At 41.0% G+C, this 13,767-nt stretch overlaps 1 protein-coding gene across 1 annotated transcript in view; it reads left to right on the forward strand.

The window, feature by feature from the left end:
- The window catches only part of LOC109934822 (adenylate cyclase type 5-like), a 102,989-nt gene that overhangs the window by 41,106 nt on the left and 48,116 nt on the right, over window positions 1–13,767 (forward strand). Inside the window, exons 4-5 of the mRNA XM_048599265.1 lie at window positions 9,635–9,793; window positions 12,907–13,048. Coding sequence (XP_048455222.1) covers window positions 9,635–9,793; window positions 12,907–13,048 — 301 coding nt within the window. The remainder of the gene's footprint in view (window positions 1–9,634; window positions 9,794–12,906; window positions 13,049–13,767) is intronic.

Below are 13,767 nucleotides of genomic sequence, written 5' to 3' on the forward strand. Positions count from 1 at the left end.
GGGGGTGGTTTGGTGTTATGTGGAGATTGACAGGCATTGGAGATACAGTGGAAGAGGTATGGCTGGTGAGAGGGTGGTAGAGATCGAGGAGTGTGAAGCTTTAGGGGACAATATATGGCTGAAGAGGAGGGGTGTGGAGATTGAATGGTGCGAAGATTTAGGGAGCAAGATGTGGCTGGAGAGGAGGGGGAAATAGATGTGGCACAGAGGGCATTCGAGATTGAGGGGTGTGGAGAGGAAGAAATGTGGCAACAAGGTGCAGGGCTGGATGAACACAGCAGGCCAAGCAGCATCATAGGAGCAGAGAGGCTGACGTTTCGGGCCTAGACCCTTCATCAGATGGGATTGGAGGTGGGATTGGAGATCAAGGGATGTGAAGGCTTAGAGGATGAGATGTGGCTGTGGAGAGGGGTGAAGATTGAGAAGTGTGGAAATTTAGAGTAGAGCTGTAGAGGGTAAGGTGGGGTGTTGGAGACCGGTGGATATGGAGATCTAACGGACAAGATGTGGCTGTGGTGGGGTTGAGAAGAGTGGCGATAAATGGGTGTGGAGATTTGGGGAAAGATATGTAGCGCTGAGGGGGTGGCAGTGAAGACTCCATTTCAGTTTAACATCACATCAGAAAGGCAAGCCCTCCAACAGTGCTGCACTTTCTCAGCACTGCTGCTGCTAATGCTAGTCCCTCGAGTGGGAATTGAACCCTCAATCTCTTGATTTAATTGAGGAATTAACATTCCTTGTCCATTGTCCCCTTGAACGAATGTTTGATGTTGTCCACAGCTATCCAAAAAAGAATGATAGTTTATTGGTGGCAACTTGATGATAATAAGACTTGTCCTGTACTGTTACCCATTATAATTTCAAACAAAACAAAAGGAATTGAAACTGAGTGGACGTGACCCAGCAGGGCTGATGTTATCTTAATTTGTGACATTAAAATTTCATTCTCGCATTTAACAGACCAGCACAGAATGCTTTCAGATGTGGGGGTGAGTTTTGTATGGATTTAATCTGTAACATCTGGAATGGACAAGTTGACTGCCTATTCCAAGCATGAACTATTTAAAGTAATTCTGATTTCTATTGTTTTTTAATGGAACAAGTTTAAAAAAAGGAAGGCTGGCGTTTGTACAGGGCTTTCCAAAGTCCCCCAAAGAATTTTGCAACCAATGAAGACCTTTTGAAGTGCGGTCACCATTATAATGTAGAAATCAGGGTAGCCATTTGCAGAATTCTCCTAAAAACTGCCATGCAATTGCAACTAGATCTGTTGCTTTGGTGACGTTGGATAAATATTGACCCAGACACTTGAGAGAACAACCCTGTTCCTTTTTCAGATAATGTTGTTGGATCTAATGTATTCACTGGTAAGGAAAGATAGGGCCTCAGTACCTTCTACAGTACAGTGCTCTCTCGGTTATCATTCTAGGATTTTTTGCTCAAGTTCTTGGGTGGACACGCACAACCTCCTGCTCAGACACTGAGCCATAACTGACTTGACAAACCATCCCATTCTTCAATATCCTTCCATTGCTTGTATGCTCCCATTCCTTGTTTCTGTTCCCTAAAATATATTAATTTTCACAGTTCCCTGCATTAAATGTTTGCGATCTGTTTGCTGGCTCCACCAGCCCATCCATGTCTTCTACTGCTCTTCATTTATTTTCCCCTACCTTCTCGTATACTCAGAGATTGTGCTTTCTATATCCAAACCCAAATTATCTATAGATGTACCCTCAGGAAAGGGTGACCTAGCTGATCTCTGGACACACCACTTCCAATCATTCTCCAAACTCAGTGACATCTGATTATCCTGACTCATTGCTTTCCGTCCATTATCAAACTCTCTCTACAGTCTACTCCATTTCCTCTTAAATCCTGAATTTCCATAATGATCTTCTTGTGAGGATCATCAGCCTTGTGAAAAGTCCACCATTTTAAAAATATTTTTCATAGGAAGTGAATTTCACTGGCAAGGCAAGCATTTGGAACATCGAACAGTACAGGACATGAACAGGCCCTTCGGCCTACGATGTTGTGCTGAACATGATGCCAAATTAAACTAATCCCTTCTGCCTGCCCTTGTTCCTCATCCCTCCATTTCTTGCATATTCATGTGCTTATCTAAAAGTCCCTTAAATGCCCCTTTGTTGCCCATCCCTAACCACTGTTGAACTGAATGGCTTGCTAGTGCCATTTCGGAGGGCATCCATATTGGTCTGGAGTTACATGTAGATGTTGACAACAATTGATGATAGTTTAATGCCATGTCCCTGAAGCATTAACCTGGTTCTTTCTACTATGCCAACGTCTCACCAATCTATAATACACCTACTATAATCCCTTTATCCAATTGGCTGCTTTTACAAAGAAGAGTTTAGCAAAATTGGTCAAGCATGCTTGTTTTTAATATATTTTCTTTGATTAACACAAGCATTTCTAAATGCTCATTAATTTTAATCCTGAGTGATGCATTCTAAGAACATTCTAAGAATCAGTCAGTGATTGTCAGTCCTGAAGAAGAGTAATACCCAAAACATTGACTGCTCCTTTCTTCCAGATGCTGCCTGGCCCACTTTGTTCTTCCAGCCTCCTGTTTGTCTACCTTGGATTACAGCATCTGCAGTTATTTTGCCTCTAAACTGTGGTTGTTTGGTTTAATATGTGGAGGTACTGGTGTGGGAATGGGGTGGACAAATTCAGAAGTTACTCGATACCAGGTTATAGTCCAACAGGTTTATTTGAAATCACAAGCGTTTGGAGCATAGTCCCTTCGTCAAGTGAAGTGAGAGGGAAGCATAAGGACAGAGAAGTTATAGGCAGAGAGATCAAGGGCTGCCAGAGCAAAAGATAATACAAATGGTGTGAGTGGAGTGTCAAATAATAAGTCTCTGCAGGTATTCAAAATTGTCAGATGGTGTGAGTAAAGTATCAACAGCTGAATAACAAGCAAAGGGATGACCTATAATCTGATTATATGAGGCAGAGAGATAATTACAAAAAAATTAAAAATAAGGTGGTGCTAGAGACAAACCAAATGACTGGAATAACATGCTTTGTTTATGTTTGAGACATTAACTTCTCAGTAGTTGCACTGCATATTTAAGCAAGATACGAAAATTACAGCCAGAACTTTTACTATTTCCTCTCTCTTTTCCATAGCCTAAGATGTAATTGGATCTGGTGAGAAATGAAAGGAAGAAGAAGAGAAAGAACTTCCATGGATGTAAATATGTTGGAAGTGGTTCAGAGGAGGTGTACTAGATTGTTATCTGAGGTTATCCAATATGGAAAGGTTTGACTGCCTCAGCTTCTATCCAGTGGAGTTTAGAACAGAAAGAGGTGACTTGATTAAATTGTATAAGATCCAAAATTGTCTTGACAAGGTGAACATGGGAAGGATGTTTGTTTTCATGAGTGAGTCCAGAACTAGGAGGCACTGTTTAAAAATTAGGGGCCAACCTTTTAGGACAGAGATGAGCAAAATGGTTTTTAAATTTATTCATGGGATGTAGGCATTTTTTTTTTGTATTCATTCATGATGAGGGCATCACTGGCTAGGCCAGCAGGAATTGCCCATCCCTAATTACCCAGAGGGCAGTCATGAGTCAACCATATTGCTTTGGGTCTGGAATCACATGTAGGCCAGACCAGGTAAGGATGGCGGTTTCCTTCCCTAAAGGGCATTAGTGAACCAGATGGGTTTTTCCCAACAATCAACAATGATTTCATGGTCATCATTAGACTCATAATTTCAGATTCTTATTGAATTAAAATTCCACAATCTGCCATGATGGGATCCAAACCCAGCTCCTCAGAACTTTACCTGGGTCTCCAAATTAACAGTTCAGCGATAATACCACTAGGCCATTGCCTCCCTGTGTCTAATAAGACACAAATGAGAAGGTGAGGGACATGGATAGGGTAAACAGACAAGATCTTTTCCCCAGGGTGGGGGAGTCCAAAACCAAAAGACATAAGTTTAAGGTGAGAGCAGAATGATTTAAATGGCACCTGAGGGGCAACTTCTTCATGCAGAGGGTGGTGCGCATATGGAATGAACTGCCAGAGCAAGTAGTGGAGGCAGGTACAATTACAACATTTAAAAGGCTTCTGAATAGGTACTTGGATCAAAAGGTTTTACAGGGATGTGGGCCAAATGCTGGCAAATGGGACTATATTTATTTAGGCTATCTGGTTGGCATGGATGAGTTGGACCAAAGGGCCTGTTTCCGTGCTCCATGACACAATGAATTTCTTAACGCAGAGAGTAGTGAATTTGTGGAGTTCTTTACCACAGAGACATTAAGTGTATTCAAGACTGAGATTTTTAATCAGTAAAGGAATCAAGCGTTACAGGGAAATGACAAGAAATTGGAGTTGAGGATGATCAGTTTAGTCATGAATTCATAAATGGCGGAAGAGACTCAATGGGCTGATTGGCTGACTTCTGCTCCTATGTCTTATGGTCTAACAGCAAGCTCCCACAAATACCCTCCTGAAGAAAGAGAAGCATTAACAATATTGGCGAAATTTGGGTGCTCAACACTTTAGTGGGAATGGGATTGAGAAAGCAAAGATTGGGTCTCACAGATAAGCTTGAGAAGGTAATGGAGGGATGATAGTAGAGGAACTAAAGAAAGCTGACGGTTCAGGTAGGGCAAGGGCTTAGCATTAAAGTTAGTTTTACCATTTCAGCGAGTGAGAAGGAGTGACGGTGCAGAGGTAGCTTATTCTGAATATCTCGATCTTGGTAATAAGGAATTCTGTGAGTTCTGTGCATATGTTGTTGGAGGTAAAAATGGAGGAATTTAAAACAACAGATAGTAAAATCTCTCCAGTTTACAGAAGAAAAATGCAAAAGGTGGCAATTAAAAAATGTGCTTCCCTGACAAAAAATACAGCACTTTGAAATAGATTTCATTCGAACTCACTAGACCTCCACAGGTGATAGGCGAAAGATCATTTTCCAAACATGTGCCCATTTCACATTGGAATTCAAGATTTGGAATATAACAGAACTTCCACACAATAAAATTAATGGGTGGAATTTCCACTGGCACCCACTCTCAAATTCCAACATGTGCTTCCATTGCACAAAGTTACTCAAATCAAAAACTGTCTATCATAGTCCTTGCCAGCCAGACTTACTACGTAATATACAAATCTGAAGGCCTTTAATCATGATGAGCCATGGTGTGGCGATGATGGTGTTGGACTGGGATGGACAAGGTCAGAAATCACACGACACCATAGACGTGGTACCATGTGATTTCTGACTGTGATAAGCCATGTTATGCAGTTGTCAAGCAAGCCACAAGACTTGCTTCACAGTCACATCCAACCTACGCCATTTGTCTAATTTCACCTTTTATTTTCCACTTACTGACACTTGGAACTGTTTCAACGCACCTAAGGTCTATTCTGCTGCCGGTTCATACAGCACAGAGACAGGCCCTTTGGCCCAAACTGGTCCATACCAACCAAAATGTCCATCTAAGCTAACCCAATTTCCCTGCAATTGGCCCATATCCTTCTAAACCTTTCTTATCTATGTATTCGTCCAAATGCCTTTTAAATGTCATTAATATACCCGCCGAACTGGTTTGTTGTTCTGCAGACGTTTCATTACCCCGCTGGGTAACATCATCAGTGCGGCCTCCGATGAAGCGCCGTTGTGTTTTCCCGTGTGTTAGTTAAACCCTAGTGTTCGTTGAGCTGGATTACCTCACTTCCGGTTTTCCTTCGCAATGGAGTGTATATGGGGTCGAGTTCTGTGTGTTTGTTGATGGCTTTCTTCGTGGAGTACCAGGCTTCTAGGAATTCCCGTGCTTGTCTCTGCTTCGCTTGTTCCAGGATCTTGGTGCTGTCCCAGTCAAATTGGTAGTTCTCCTTATCCATGTGGATAGAGATGAGGGAGTATTGGTCGTGTCTTTTTGTAGCCAATTGATGTTCGTGTACCCTTGTTATTAATTTACTTCCTGTTTGTACGATGTGTGTTTGTCACAGTCTCTGCGGGGAATCTTGTATATGACATTGGTCCTGTCCATAGTGGGTAGTGAGTCTTTGGTTCGGGTGAGCAGTTGTCGTAGGGTTGATGTGGGTTTGTGTGCTACTCTGATGCCCAGTGGTCATAGGAGTCTTGTGGTCAGTTCAGATGTATTCCTGATGTAGGGTAGCCTGATGAGGTAGGCGAGCCAACTAACCACAACATCCACAACCCGAGCTACAAATCTACTCTTAAACCTCATTCTATATATGTACCACCCTCTGTGCAAAATAGTTACCCCTCAGGTTCCCATGTATTCTTTCCCCTCTTACCTTAAACTGATGCCCTGTAGTCCTCGATTTCCCAACCCTGGGCAAAAGACTGAGTACATTCACCCTATCCATACCTTTCATAATCTTATGCACTTCTATAAGGTCCTGTCTCAGTCTCCTATGCTCTAAAGAAAAATGTTCACAAAATAATGGAACATTGCAGCTAAAGGCTACAACATGAACAAAAAATGTCTCACCATGTTCTGTTGCTGATTGCCATCCAATGATTCTTACAGGCAAATGGATGTTATTTGAGGGAAGAATCAACACTGACTGTGATCTTGAAATTGCATGCTGGCATTTATTGCAAATGTACCAGAAAGAGAAAATGATATTCACTGCATGGTTCAAGTTTGCTTTTGCTTTCTTTTCATCACCAGCTACAAGGAAGAGACAATTTTCTGCCCTTCAATGCCATTAGTTGTTCATCCTTCCTCAATCCCTCACTTCATCCACCAACTCCATCTCTTTCAAAAATATGAATTAGCAGCAGGAGTTGGCTACGCAGCCCTCACACCTGCTCTGCCATGTAGAAAATCATGGTTGATTTGATACTTTCCCTTGTCAACACAGAATCTGTCCAATTTAATCTTAAACATATATAATTACTTAGCTTCACTGCCCTCTGGGAAAGAGTTCCAAAGCCTCACAACTTTTTTTTTGTTCATGGGATGCGTGTATCACTAGCTAGGCCAGCATTTACTGCCTGTCCCTTAATGTCCAAAGGACAGTTCAGATCAGTTGTAGTTCAGGAGTCACATAAATGCCAGATCAGATAAGGCCGTACAGATTTCCTTCCCTAAAGGGCATTAGTGAACCAGATGGGTTTTTATAAACAAGTGACAGTGGTTAGACTGTACTCTTTCCTCCCCTACACTTTTATTGAATTTGGATTTCACCATCTGCTATAGTGGGAGTTGAATCCAGATCTCTGGAACACTAGCCTCAGGTTCTGAATTACTAGTCCCATACCATTACCACCACACCATTGCTTTTTCTGTCATCTCATCCTTAAATGCAAGGCCCCTTACTTTTAAACACTCTTGACAGCACTGACTTTTGCTTGAACAATAGAAAATCCTATTCTGTGCCGTGTCAAATTGACAGTGGAGACATTATTATTACTAGCTGCCCTCAAAGTAAAAAGTAACACAAATCAGAGATCTCTGTCTGACCCATGATTGACACACAATTCTGTTCAGGAACAATCGCTGCTGTATAGTTCTCTCTCCAAATTACTTTACCTTAACCATAACCTTGTCTTGTGACTGATTTTGCAAGTGTTCTGTGAAATTTAATTGTATAGGGCCTAGGACGTTACAGAAAGCAGGAGAATAATTTTTCACAGTTAACAAACGGGCAGATTCCAAAAGACATTAGATATGCAAACAGCATAAATCTACCTTGTTTCACGTCAGTAACAAAACTGCTTTTGCTCAAATTAGTGCCACGTTTCCCACAATACAATTACTACCTTTCAAAAGTGTTTCATTAACTGCAAAGCACCTTGCGATGTCCTGTGGTTGTGAATGGCACAAAGTAAATGCAAATCAAATTTTAAGTAGAATCCATCATTCAAGATAAAATTCGTGAGCCTTTGGAAATACTGAGGTGAATCAAGATCCAGATTGAAGAGTGTATGTATTATGATACACATATATCTCCAATTGTGTGTGGTAAATTAGCCAGACCAGAGAGTCTTTGTTGTCTACCACTGTTTGTACAAAGGAAAGTACAGCACAGGAACAGACCCTTCGGCCCACCAAGACTGTGCTGACACATGATGCCTTTCTAAACTAAAAAACTTTTGTCTGTTTGAAGTACATATCCCTCTATTCCCTGCCTATTCATATATCTGTCAAGATACCTTTTAAACATTACTATTGTATCTGCCTCCACCACCTCCTCTGGTAGCACATTCCAGGCACTTACCATCCTCTTGTGTAAAAAAAAGTGCCTCTCACATCTCCTTTAAACTTATCCCTTTTACCTTAAACCCACATCCACTGGTAAGTGTGTGTTGTTTCGCTTTAGAAAAAGCAGGGGAAAGTGGGAAAGGAGAAAAAAATGCCCTTAAATGCATTTAACTATGCTATCAATGATCCTTTTAATTCCTATAAGATAATATCATTAGCTGAGAGAAATTAAATTATGTGCCTAAATACCCCCATGTTAAGGTGACCTGGGTCAATGACTACCTCTGTTAGAAGTTTGAGCCCATTATGTGGTCAAGCTTTTATGGAACTACTGAAATAACTTTTGTTAGCAATGATTAAAATTTATGACTTCTAGCATGCAGCCAACTCTCAGTGCAGGGTTGTTGCTGGGACCAGTACCATTTAATAATTGCTTCTGGTAGCAGTTCCAGAACTAATTCTAATTCTCAGAATATGGCAAGTATAAGTTACTGCTAAGTAACCTGTCTGGTGCCAACATTAGCTATTACAAACAAAATCAGAAATTGCTGGAAAAAGTCAGCAGGTCTGGCAGTATCTGTGGAGAGAAAGCAGAGTTAATGTTTCGGAGAAGTTCTGAAGAAGGAAATCTGCGTCTTTTTTACTCATAACTGGGCATCACTGGCTGGCCAGCATTTATTACCTATCCCAGATTGCCAAGAGGGCAGTTAACAGTCAGCCACTTTGCTGTTGGTCTGGAGTCACATATAGGTCAGCAGATTTCCTTTTCCTAAAGGACTTTAGTGAACCATATGGTTTTTTAACAACAATTGATTATTGACAATTGATAATTTGACAACAATAGTGTTTAGACTAGCTTTTTAATTCCATATTTTCATTGAATTCAAATTTCATTATCAGACACAGTGGTATTCAAATCTATGTTCCACAGATGGATATAAATGATCCCATAGGAAAGAAGTGCTGGGATGGTTCTCCCCAACGTCCAGGCAATATTTTTTCATCCTTCAAACATCACAACAGGGGATGATATGGTCATTTATCTCACTGCTGTATGGTGGAACTTGCTGCTCACAAATTGGCTGCTGTGTCTCCTATGTTACCACAATGACTATACTTAAAAACCAAAAGGACTTAATTGGCCATGAAAGACCTTGGGATATCCTGAGGTACTGAAAGGTGCTATATAAATGCAAGGATTTCAATTCTCTTTAGGTTGGCCCTCTCTGTGTTTCTCTCGAGCCTCTCAGAAAGAAGTGTTAAATTTTTCAAGATTTTCACAAAAGGAAGTATTTGAAAGATGTTCTTAAAAGAATTTGCCGATCATTGAAATGTTAATGCATGCAACATGAAGACACTGCATCATTTGTTGTCATTTCTATTCTCGCATCCTGTAGGTTGGTCCGAGAGGTGACAGGTGTGAACGTAAACATGCGAGTTGGGATTCACAGCGGGCGAGTGCACTGTGGGGTCCTCGGACTCCGTAAATGGCAATTTGATGTATGGTCAAATGATGTCACCTTGGCTAACCATATGGAAGCAGGAGGCAAGGCTGGGTAAGAGTTATGTTTCTGCCTGAAGCTGAGCTGATCGCAACACCCCTGGTGCTTTTCCTCAGCCCCATCCACCATATACCGGCACCTCTTGTCTGCCCTCCTCAAATGACCATCAATATTAAGTCAATATCACTACTGTTTTGTCATCATTATAGACTGACACTCACCGTAGCACCACTTAAACCACATTAAGCATGTTGACTGTTCTGGGCAGTTCACACTATTTAATGTGTCGCTTTGCACTGAGCATACCATGTTGACACCCACTCCCTTTTTAGCAGATTCATGACTCCCATTCCCAATGATTCCTTATAGCTCCCTTGTCAACTTAGTGTCCCCATTCCCACCATGCATACCCATCCATCAAGTTTTGCCCTTATACTCTGCATGCAAACTCAGCCAGTATACACTATAGCAGATGTCAGGAACCAAGCTTAGATGACATAAAATAAAGTTCTAAGTATATATTACAGACTGCACCATATTAAAAAAAACTCTGATGTAAGGCTTTTCGATATATATAAATTCTTCCAAGGAATTAATTCCATTATTAAAATAATAAAATTTATACTTAAAACCCTATATCATAAAAGCTGATCCTTTAATAACTACTTAGAACTGTTGATCAAGCTGTCAATGTATAGCACTCACCACTGAAATAATGACAGGTTGTGGGAGCAATCAAGCTGTAATAATGCTACAATTATAGCTACCAGGGTTACGTCATCAAACAGCTGTTGAAACTGAAAGCATGATCTTTCACAATTCATAAAGACACAAAGTTTTTTTCATCAAACTTTAAAGGGCAAAGGATTTAAATAGTTTGATAGCTTGACAATACCACACACCTAATCTACTTCTCATAAGCATTTACATACAATAAAAAAAGTTATGCACTGCAATATAAGACCTATGTTCCAAGAAAAATACGGCTTATTTGAACTCAGCAATGGGGATTCAAAGGGTGAGATTAATACTGCTGAATTTCCCCCGAATCCCAATGAATTCAATGGTGGATCGAGAACAACAATGTGGACCAAGATGGTTCAGCCTGGGACCCATGGGATCACTGAGTGGAAAAAAGTGTTTGAGGGATGATGCAGGAGAGTAGTGCAGACACTGGGGCTATGGAGGCCACAAGGACTCCTTGCTAATGCTGGAAGATGCAAATGGTGAAGGGATAAGCAATTCCAGAGTTTTGATTGAATAAAGTATTTTTAAACTTTTGGCCTCTTCTGACTCATTCAATGCCCCTACACACTGTTCTCAAAACATTGGCAAGGAGCCATTGGAGGAGTTTAAAATTGAGAGTGTATATGTGTGTGGACAAAATTCGCCTCAACGGTAATGTCCCCATGTTAGAATAGTTTGTTATCACAGTTGTATCTTATATATAAAAGATTTTCATTACTCTTTTTTCTTGGAATGTAAACAACAGTGGCAGAACCACCATTTAACCCCATTTCTCATTGCCCTGAAGAGGTGGTTGTGATGGGCCACCTAACCACATCTAACAGTCCATGTGTTGCCAGCATTGTGATAGACAGGGAGTTCCAGGATAACTCACCTCCTGATTCCTCAAAGCCTGTCAACTATTGACAAAGCACAAGTCAGGAATATGATGGAGTATGTTCTACTGGCCTGGATGAGTGCAGCTCTAGCAACACTCAAGAAGCTTGATACCATGCTGGACAAAACAGCCTGCTTCTTTGACACTACCTTCAGTGTTCACTCCCACAAGATGCACTGCAGAAACTTACCCAGCTTGCTTCAACAGCACCTTCTAAACCCACAACCACCACCATCTATAAAAGCAGAAGTCACATGACACCAGACTATAGTCCAACAGGTTTATTTGAAATCACAAGCTTTCGGAGCACTGTTCCTTCATTCAGGTGAGTCAGATGCATGAGAACACCACCACCTGCAAATTCCCATCCAAGTCACTCACCATCCTTACTTGGAAATACATCACCGTTCCTTCAGTGCTGAAATTCTTCCCACACAGCATTGTGGGTATACCCATACCCAGTGGATTGTAACAGTTCAGAAGTTAGCTCAACACAACTGTCTCAAGCACAATTTATCAATGGACAAAAAATGATGGCCAAGCTAGTGACACACACATCCCATGATCAAAAATATGGAAGACTTAGCCAGTGAAGGTAATATTGTACAAGTCAGATCTCAGATTGATTTGATAGATAAGTTTTATTTTTGCAGGTTGTTGACATTAAAGTACTAACCTATAACTCACTCCCAACTGCCCATTATTCTATCAACTAGTGAAATGGCAGAAGAATCAGCAACAAGGGGACACATATTTAAGAAAATTAGCAGAAGAAACAATGGCACCATGAGAAAAGTAATGTTTTAAGACAGAAAGATAGAAATCTAGAAAGCACTGCTTGAAAGGGTGGTGCAGACAGCTTCAATAGTAACTTTCAAAAGAGAATTGGAGAAATACTTAATGGGACTATGGACAAAGGTGCAGGGGAAGTGTGAATGTCTGGATAGCTCTTCCACTAAGCTGGTGCAGGTAAGATGGGCCAAATAATTTCCTGCTGTGATTCTCTAATTTTTTAAATATTCATTCATTGGATGTGAGTGTCACTGGTTAGACCAATATTTATCGTCCATCCCTAATTGCCCTTGAGAAAGTGATGGAGAGCTGTCTTCTTTAACACCCTGATCCCTTGGCGTGTAGGGTCACCCATAGGGCAGTTCCAGGATTTTGACCCAATGACAGTAAAGGAACAGCAGCATAACTCCAATTCAAGATAGTGTGTAGCTTGATGCAGAACTTGCAAATGCTGTTCTCATCCATTCCATGGTATTAAACACTTGAACCCCTCAATTCGATTCCAGTCTATAACTTTCTCCTGGGCATCCAATGTTACATGTATAAAATTCTTAAATCATCAAATAGATTCCAGTCTGTAAATTGTTCCCCCGTGCCCTCTAAAAACTAAGTCTCTAAACCCTTGGATTAGTTCACATTGGCAGACTGAAGTCTCCAGGGAAAATGCAGAGTTGGTGATTTTTTTTTTTGCAATTTGCTCAGCCGTTCTTAACCCTTCCACTCTTTGAAAAATGTCTCTTCCTGCTTTTAGGCGAATTCACATCACAAAAGCCACGCTGAACTATCTGAACGGGGATTATGAAGTGGAGGCAGGTTTTGGAGGCGAGCGGAACGTTTACTTGAAGGATCACAATATTGAGACCTACCTCATTGTGGGATGTAGCCAGAAACGGGTAAATAAAAGAATTCCATAAGAAATTGGAGCAGGGGTCAGCCAGTTAGCCTTTCTAGCCTGTTACACCATTCATTAGCATCATAGCTGATTTTGTAGAGTCATAGAGTCATACAGTGTAGAAACAGGCCCTTTGGCCCAACTTGTCCATGCCAACCAGGTTTCCTAAACTGAACTAGTCCCATTTGCCTGCGTTTGGCCCATATCCCTCTATACCTTTCCTAGCCATGTACCTGTCCAAATGTCTTTTGAATGTTGTAATTGTACCCACTTCTACCACTTTCTCTTACAGCTCATTCTCTATATGCAGCAACCTCTGTGTGAAAATGCTGCTCCTCAGGTCCCTTTTAAATCTTTCCCCTCTCTCCTTAAACCTATGTCCTCTAGTTTGCACTCACCCATCCTGGGGGAAAGGCTTTGCTATTCACCTTATCTGTGCCCCTCATGACTTTACACTTTCATACTTTATACATTTTATACTTCTCCTCCACATTCTGGTCCTACCCATCTCCCTTAATACCCTCAAAATTCTATTGATCCCAGCCTTGAGCATTGTCAACAAATAGGTCAATACAGATACAGTAGCAATAATTGAAGGGGATGTTTCAGAATACATCAAATAAACATTAAATTGCAAATGTTTCAGAGATAGTAGGAACTGCAGATGCTGGAGAATCTGCAATAACAAGGTGTAGAGCTGGATGAACACAGCAGGCCAAG

Source organism: Rhincodon typus, chromosome 7, assembly GCF_021869965.1.
Source record: "Rhincodon typus isolate 14 chromosome 7, sRhiTyp1.1, whole genome shotgun sequence".
Classification (NCBI taxonomy): Eukaryota; Metazoa; Chordata; class Chondrichthyes; order Orectolobiformes; family Rhincodontidae; genus Rhincodon; species Rhincodon typus.